Source organism: Rhincodon typus, chromosome 3, assembly GCF_021869965.1.
Source record: "Rhincodon typus isolate 14 chromosome 3, sRhiTyp1.1, whole genome shotgun sequence".
NCBI lineage: Eukaryota > Metazoa > Chordata > Chondrichthyes > Orectolobiformes > Rhincodontidae > Rhincodon > Rhincodon typus.
In genome coordinates, this window is record NC_063334.1 from 4,957,067 (window position 1) to 4,966,430 (window position 9,364).

At 43.9% G+C, this 9,364-nt stretch overlaps 1 protein-coding gene across 1 annotated transcript in view; it reads right to left on the minus strand.

The window, feature by feature from the left end:
* Positions 1-5,537, minus strand: part of dusp4 (dual specificity phosphatase 4) — a 23,658-nt gene extending 18,121 nt beyond the window's left edge. Inside the window, exon 1 of the mRNA XM_048595411.1 lies at positions 5,105-5,537. Within this exon, the coding sequence (XP_048451368.1) occupies positions 5,105-5,492 (388 nt within the window). The 5' untranslated portion in view covers positions 5,493-5,537. The remainder of the gene's footprint in view (positions 1-5,104) is intronic.
* Positions 5,538-9,364: the final 3,827 nt, after the last annotated feature.

Consider the following 9,364-nt stretch of genomic DNA (forward strand, 5'->3'; position numbering starts at 1 on the left):
TGTGATGCTGCTTGGCCTGCTGTGTTCATCCAGCTCTACACCTCCTCACAGACCTTAATAACATGTCATCCAAGAGACAGGATCTCTGACAGGGCAGTACTCCTTTAGCACTACACTGAAGTATTAATCCAGAATATTAGTACTAGAGCCAAACTTGTACTCACAACCTTCCAACTTAGAGGCATCAGGATAATGAACTGAGCCAGAATTGAAACTCAAAGATAAGGAATTTAAAGTTGTGATGATACTTAACTGAGAGTCAATGTAGAACAGAGTACAAAGGTGATGGGTGCATGTACCTTGGTGCAAGTTAGGACATAGGTGGGAGAATTTTAGATAACTTCAGTTTATGCAGGGTAGAATAGGAGGCCAGATAGGAGGGCATTTAAATACTCAAAGTGCAGTGGTTAGTAAAAGTGTGGGTGAGGGTTTCAACAATGGGCTGAGGCTGGTGCAGGGTTAGGCAATGTTATAAGGGTGGATGCAGGTGATTTTTTTTTATTCATTCACAGGATGAGGGCATCACTGGCTAGGCCAGCATTTATTGCCAATCCTTAATTGCCCAGAGGGCAGTTATTGGGTCAACCACATTGCTGTGGGTCTGGAGTCACATAAGCTAGACCAGGTAAGGATGGCAGTTTCCTTCCCTAAAGTACATCAGTGAACCAGATGGGTTTTTTCCCAACAATCGACAGTGGATTCATGGTCATCATTACATTCTTAATCCCAGGTATTTATTGAATTCAAATCCCACCATCTGCCATGTTGGGATTCAAACCCGGGTCTCCAGAACATCACCTGGGTCTCTGGATTAACATTCCATGAGCTACTCACACTAACTGTTGGAGGTGAGGGTGAAGATGACAGGAGAGCAGAGTTTACGAAGAAAGCTTTCAGTATAGGACAGAAACTGGGATTATCTTTGCACTCGAAGTGGCTTGCTAGGCCAATGTCCTTTAGGGAAGGAAACTGCCATCCTTACCTGGTCTGGCCTACATGTTACTCCAGACCCACAGCAATGTGGTTGACTTTGAACTGCCCTCTGGGCAATTAGGGGTGGGCAATAAATGCTGCCTGGCCAGTGACATCCTCATCCCGTTAATGAATAAATAAAAAAAGAAAAAATTCTGAATTTTGTACAGAGTCAAACAAGTTGCAATATTTTGATCAGCAATGATGAAGGAATAGCAGTATCTGTCCAAGAACAGCTGGCATGGGAATTGGTAGAAAAGTTAGAGATGACAGAGCTCTTCAAGGTCTGAAGGATGTCAGTTCAAGTCCAATTCCAAGTCTTTAACACAAAAATCAGGCTGATACTTCAATGCAGTACCAAACGGTTGTTGAACTGTTGGAGGTGCCATCATTTGGAAAAGATCTTGAGTCAAGGCCTCGTCTGCCATCTCAAGTGAATGTAAAAGATTCTATTTTGAAGAAGAGCAGAGCAGCTATCCTCAGTGTTCTGGCTAACATTTATCCCTCAATCAATATCACAAAAACAGATTGTCCAGTCATTATCACATTGCTGTTTGAGAGGGTTTGCTGAAAACAAGCTGACTGCTATGTTTCCAACATTACTGCAGTGATTGTGTTTGGCTCTTTGGCTGTAAAGCACTTCGGCGTGTCCTGAGATCACAAATGTTAAAATATAAATGAAAATCATTCTGTTCTGCAACAGTACAGCTCCTGTTCTTCTCAGTAATGGAAGTTACAGGGAAGGAGTGCTGTTGGAGAGCTGGTGCTGTAGACCCATAGACCATAAAGACTGCAACAGTGCACTTGGTGAATATTGGTTCAGTTCAGGTCACATCCGAGACTTTTTTTGGATAACGCCACAGGAAGGTGATTAGACTGACCTTGCCTGAAGCACGGATACAATGATATTCAGGAGATGACAGATACCTCTTTCTGGGGAGCTGACAGATTTATTGATTCCACAGTTTCTGAATCATTCATTTCCATCATTGCTTCCTTTCTATATGGCCAGCTCACTGAATTTTGCCTATGCAGGTTTCACTTCCAGTAACCATTCTCTGGTCAACAATGCTGATGCTATGAATGTGAAGATTAATCCCACCACCCACAGCATGCATCTTAAGAATCACAGAATTGTGACTTAGAGAAACTCTGACTCATCTGTTTACTCTTATAGAAAAGTGAACTTAGGGGAATATGGCTAGAGAAGGTGGATATCTAAATTCTGGATAAGTGAAAATTTGAAAGAACCTTAAATCAAAATCTAATTTCATGAAATGTTATAGAACTAGTAAAAACCCTAAACTAATGTGGAATTTTGTCTCTTCCAATCTTGGGGTGGATATGTCTACACAAGAAAAAGTGCAGAAGGCTGGAAAGGAAGGAATGAAAAGTTGTTGCATTACACATCTATACACAGCCCTCTCTATTACAATGTTATCATTAATATTATGACCTCATTTAGCTGAATGGCTGGTTTGCAATGCAGGGTGATGCCAATGGAGTGGGTTTAATTCCCACACAGGCTGATGTTACCATGAAGGACTCTTCTTCTCAACCTCTCCCCTTGCCTGAGCTGTGATGACCCTCAGGTCAACGAACGCCAGTCATCTCTCTCTAATGAGGGAGCAGCACTGTGGTGACCTCATCTTTTTTTTATATTACAAATCTCACCTGGCTTGACCTTCTGGACCAGCTGCCTATAAAATAGCATTTGGATAGAATGCAGACAGGAAAACCACGAAGTATTGTAACAGAGTCTGCCGTGGCAGGAGATGGTGTGGGTTCTATCAGGGAGTCTTTCTGCTCTAGTTTGCTCTAGTCATTATCACACTACTGTCGGTGCGAACTTGTTGAATAAATCGACTGCTGGATTTATGGGTTAGAACAGTACCTTCATTTCCAAGGGCACTGCATTGGCTCCAAAGTGCTTTGTGAGGTCCTAAGATCCGGAAAGGGGTTGTGTGAAATTAAGCCCTTCTTCCTATTTCCTTTGCCCTCCGGCCAAACATGAAAATGAGAACGTGGCACGCGTGGCCAATAGAAGCAGATAGTTTTAATGTCTTTATGGAGGGCTTACTGCATTCAGAGGAAGAAAACAAGAGTGGTTGGTCGACACACTTAGAGTATGGCAGAGTATTTGGGTGGGCACCTAATCATTACATATAAAGTCCGGAGAGGTCTGATAGGGTATATGTGTTTACTCTGAGGGAAGAACCTACGAGGAAGAAGTCTCCATTTAAACATCAGGAGACTTAAAACGGAGATGAAGCAATTTTATTTTCGTCAGAGGGTTGTGAGTCTTTGAAAATCTCTTCTTGAACAGGCTGTGGAAGCAGTTTATGAATATTGTTCAGGCGGGGGTGAATAGATTACTGTGAGGCGAGGGGCGAACGGTTCGCGGGAGGCAGGCAGGATTTGGGGATTTGAGATTACAATCGGATCACCAGCTTCTATTTACAGGAAATGGTCTTCACGATTGGTTTTCGTCGCCTTTGGCTGCTCATTAAATGAACAATGGAGCTGAGCTGCCGACCTGTCTCAGCTTTAAGGAGGGAAATCAATAAGGAGTGGGTTGTTACTGTGTTAGCAAAGAATGGAGCTTCCTGGGTAGGTTTTATACGTGGTCAGGTGAACAGTGAACAGGAGTGATCGATTTCTGCGTACAGCGGGGAAACACACACACAAAAGACAAACTCGTAATACATACAGACACACATACACCATTCTCCTCAATCCATTCGCTCGCAATAGGGAGCGGGCAGGAGTTGTGATAAAGACTTGACCAGGTAGCAATCAAATTCAAACTAACAAGACAATAAAACACAGAGCCCGCTCACCAGTGGATTGATTCTCACCAAATAGTTAATGAACAACATCAATGCACTGCGTCTCTTTTCCAGCAACTATTTGGTTGCAATTTGCTGTAAGTCTTGGTAACACAAAGGGGAGAGATGTAATAGCAGCAAGGATACACACTCCGCAATATTAAACACGGAGTATGGGGGAGGGCTATGTGGTTTTCATGAATGAATGAGGTGGTACTGCAATGATCGTTTCCTTTCACACGGGAGATGTGTTTTCTGTAACGACTGTGGGTTTATTTTGGCTGCATTTTCCCGCTTGGTGTTGTGATGCCTAAGGAGGGCAGGAGTACATCAGTAAACAAGGGGGTGGGGTGTGTGTGCGGCTGGGGAGAGGGAAAATTCCTTACACTTATGAATGAAGGGAATGGGAGACCTCCCAGCCCGCCTCTGAGAATGAAATGTCCAACTGAGAGAGCCGCTGTCTATCTCCTGTTCAGCTCAACCCCCATCTACAACCCCCACCCCCCAGCACTGCTCTTCAGGCTAAGCTCTGGCATCTTCCCGTGCGCTTTCCTCACTCTAGCCGGCAGGACACTGGCTCTAACTGGGGGAGCAGGCGCCCCCGGTACAGTGACCGTCCGGCACCGTCTACCGAGTACCCTCTTCCGTCTCCTGGTCTTCGCTTTCTGCCGACACAGGGCAGAGGGTAAACGTCGAATGGCAAAAGGAAGGAAACCCTCGCTTATTACACGAGCTGCCTGCCTGAAAAGATGGTGTTGGAACATTTCAGAGAGATGTAAGAACAGGATTCAGTGAAAACGCCGTTGTTATCAATGTGAACAGCTTCACACAATGTAACCAGTCTAACAGAGAAAATACAACAGCAAATAAAAACTATCCCTATTGTTACCAAGAAATACTGTCCACATTGAAAACTGACCAGGAAACATTGTTACCCTTTATCTGTAATTACTAACAAGAGACATTCTGATATTGACAGCGGACCCCTTTGTAAGTACCATCATTAACAAGGAACACATTCCTGAAGCTGAGTACTGTCGGAGCACAGCATTCACAGACATTAATTCAACACAAACTCATACCGTAGTGCAGTTTCGAAAAATCTTGTTGTTAAACATCACAATAACCCCCTAGACTCGTGATGCGCTTTAACGAAGGTTGTTCAATTTCAGAGCAACTTCCCCCAGCAGCTCAGCGAGTCCTAACCTGAACAAGGGCTGAACAGGAGACAAAGCGGGATGGATGGGGGGAAAGATGTCCCGGTTGCAAGCTGACCTGAATGGGGAAATGGTTAGCGCCCTTACCCTTCAGGAAGTAGATGTGAGGTGGGTGGGAGGCTGCCAGCAGCGCGTTGAGAACCGTGTTAACGGTGCTGTCGTGCCTGACCAGGTCAAACCGTTGGCTCCTGTCGTCGTAGAGAAGGAGGGCCGAGTAGAAACCGGCTTGGAGCCGGCTGCGAGGTTTCTCGGCCGGAATGATGTGCTGAAGGCTGACCGAGCCCTTGGCTCTGCGTTTGACGATGGTGTTGCAGCGGACGTTGAGCGAGCCGCTGATGTGACCCGCGCTGTAAGCCAGGAACGATCGGCAGTCCAGGGTGAGGGACTTACGGCCGCCCTGCTTCAGAAAGCGTTTCACCTGGTTACACTCAACATCCGACACCTCCATCCTCACTGCTGTCCCATCAAGCCGCATCTGGTTGCTAGCCCCTTGCTTTGTAAAGACACGGAAGACGCCAGGCTAAACCCCCCACCCCCCACCCCCCTTCCCTGTCTCTCTCAGACTCCAGTGACACAGACTCTGTGAACGTCCCATGAGAGAGCCGCAGGCCACTCCTTCCTTTTTATACACTGATCCCTATGAATGGAGCATTGCTCCACTACCCATGTATGGGCACTGACGTGCCCAGCTCCGGGGGTAGATCCATCCACACTGCTGTTACTCTCATCCACTCGCACACAGTCAGATATAAACGCGGAGACCACACACCACTCATACACCTTACACCGCAGTTAGATATAAACACGGAGATACACTCTCAGCTCCGTACAGGCACACAGCACACCTGCTCCGGCTCTCGGTGACATTAATAACTGTTTTAGAGAAGGGAAAAGGCGAGCTGGGGGGTGGGGGGTGGGGGGTGGGGGGGGGGGGGGAGCGGTGTGGTGGTGGAGGGGGATGGTGTGGCAGTATTGGTTAAAAAAATGCCGCTGCGTTTCCAAGTGGAAAGGATTAACTGGATAGTTGTAGGATTTTATCTGTGTTGAGAAACAGAGGAGGAAGCTGTTATCTCGTTAGCCAATTTTGTTTGTCAAAAGGTGAGAAGCAAAAAGGGGCAACTTTTTTGGAAAATTTCAGAGGTGTTTAACACGAATGGAATTATAATATGTACCGAAAACAACAAAGGCTGGAATCTAGGACTCGAGACGTTAGCTTGCTCTCTCTCCATGGATGCTGTCTGACCTACTGTGATCTCCGGCATTTGTTGTTTTCAGTATTGATTCCTGCATCTGCAGTAATCTGCTCCTACATGGAGTTATAACATTGTGTTCTGAAGAAGGGTCATTGGACCCGAAACGTTAACTCTGATTTCTCTCCGCAGATGCTGCCAGGCCTGCTGAGCTTTTCCAGCAATTTCTGATGTTGTTTGAGAGTTATAAAATTAGGAGACTTTATTCCCAATGATGTAGACTGGGAAAACCATAGGGCTTAAACCAAGGTAAGGAAAAGGTTTTCCAATAACTGTGTAGGTTATTGTCTGGTCAATATTGCTTGGCAAGGGGGTGAGAAATTAAACATTCAGTTAGGATAAAAGCAAAGGTAGAAATGGGAAGCAGAAATTGCGTGTGTTATTACAGAGGATAAACTAAAACAAAGATCTGAAAATAGACCACAAAGGAAGAGCTCAGTACTTAATAATGTAGACTCCAATGCAACTAATATCCACACCACACAAATGCCAGCAATGACCATCTCCAATAAAAGATGATCTGACCACTGCCCCTTGACATTCAATGGTGTTGCTATCACTGAATCCGTCACTATCAACATTCTGGGGCATACTTTTGACCAGTAGCTCATATGGACTTGCCATATAAATACATTGGCTACAAGAGTATGTCAGAGGCTAGGAATACTGCAGTGCATAATTCACCTCCTCATTCCCCAAAGCCTGTCCACCATCTATAAGGCACAAGTCAGGAGTTTGATGGAATATTCACCACTTGCCTGCATGAGTGACCTCCAACAACACTCAAGAAGCTTGACACCATCCAAGACAAAGCAGCCTGCTTGATTGGCACCATATCCACAAAAATCCATTCCCTCCATCATTGATGATCAGTCGCAGCAGTGTGTACCATCTATGAGGTGCACTGCAGAAATTCACCAAAGATCCTTAGATAGCGCCTTCCAAACCCACCAGGGATAATGATACGGGACAGAGGGTAATGATGGGGATAATGATACGGGACAGAGGGTAATGCTGGGGGTAATGATACACCATAGAGGGTAATATTGGGATAATAATATTAGATGTAGATACTCCTAATGATAATATAGAAAAAAGCATAATTCTGGGAACAGTAATATAGAACAGAGGGTAATACTGGGAATAATATAGAACAGAGGGAAATACTAGGGATAATTATATAGTACAGCTGATCAAAATCCTGGAATTCCCACCTTTAGGGCATTCTGTGTCCACCTATAGCACATGGACTGCAGGGGCTCAAGAAGGCAGCTCACCACCACCTTCTCAAGGGCAGCTGGGGATGGGCAAGAAATGCTGGCCAGTTAGCAATGCCCATGTTCTGCAAGTGAATAAAAAAGGAGTATAGTGAATGAAGTTGATGAGATGGGGCACAGATAAACACTTGCAAATACATGGTGTTCTTACTTAAATTCAGGATTGATTTCCTGAAAATTGCAACTTTAAGTGAAACTACTTAAAGTGAAGCATGCTTTCCCATAGGAATCAATGCTAAAGCCAGAATTCGGCACCTGAGGACATTTTCTGCTCAGAAAAAAACAACATAAATGTTGAAATACTGTGCCATACCTGTAAATTCCTTGCTGAGGTAGCTTTCAAACCAAATCAAGGAGTGCTTCAAGGAAAGAAAACTGGCATGGATCCTTTCTCTCTGCACTTGACCTCCTTGTGGTCTCTCTCCATCTATCTCTCTCTGGGTCAGAAATCTTAACATAGTAAACACTCCGCAATTATCTCAGCAAATAGCTTGTCTAGTCATTCAGCTTAAGTCACATGATTTCTTGGAAATACTCTATTGACCCACTACTAAAAAAATGAATTTTTGACCCTTAGAAAAGTTTACAGGTCTTTACAGGACTGAAAACCAAAAACACACCTTTACTTTAGAACCCGAGTTCTGTCATAATAATCATATATTAAAAATCATCTCAAGGGCAGTAATAGTGAGGAATTTGAACAACTCTAATATTAACTGGATAAAATCTGTATAAAAAGTATGGTGGTGTAGAATTTTTAAAATGCATTCTGGAGAACCACTGTGACTGGTGCACAGCAAATGCAACAAGACAAGGTGCACATTTGGATTTAGTTCTAGGGAGTTAATCCTGGCAAGTGAAAAAGTACCACTGCATGGAAGCTAGAAGGTAATACTCTTAATTCAGTTAGATTTAGCATGATTCTCTTTCATTGTCCGTAGGTTATATGTAATTACTGGCTCGGGCATAATTTATTGCTCATCTCTGATTGCCCTTAAGAAGGCAGGGACTTTACTGAACTGCTGCAATCTATGGCAGTATGCAGTGCTGTTGTGAAGGAACTTCTGGGATTTTGACCCAGTGACAGTGAAGGAACAGTGGTATAGTTCCAAGTCTGGATGGTGGATTGGAGAGGAACCTGTATGACCGTGCTCCCATGTATCTGCTTGTCCTTTTAGCTGATAGAGGTATCAGTTTGGACAGAACTCTTGAACAAGACTGGGTGAGTTGCTGCAGTGCATCTTGTAAAATGGTACTCACTGCTGCTACTGAAAATTGGAGGGAGGAAATGTTTAATGTGGTAGATGGGTGCCAATCAAGCAGACTGCTTTGTCCTGAACGGTGCTGTGATTCTTGAGGATTGTTGAAATTGCACCCATCAGAGAAGTGAATAGTAGTCCATCACATTCCTGATTTCTGCCATGGTAGAGTCAGGAAGTGTGTTATTTGCCACAAATTTCCTGGCCTACTTTTGTAGACATAGCATTTACATGGCTGATCCATATCAATATCTGGTCAATGGTAATCCCCAGAACGTAGATAGTTATGGAAAAGGACAAAGATAGTAAAAGGAAGTAAAAAAAATTAAATCAGACAAAACTCAATTTTCTTAAACCAAGGTCTTATTTGGTAAAGATAGATTGAAACAACAAATTGAAGTTAAATCAGTGAGCCGTATGGGAGGAATTAATGGATGAAATATAGAACAAGTACATTTAGACAAAGAAAAAGTGTGGATCTCACTAAATAATAAAGACAAAATTAAAAAGGATAAAGTGAGAAAAGGAACCTCTCAGATAATGAGAGCTCAAAGCTACTGA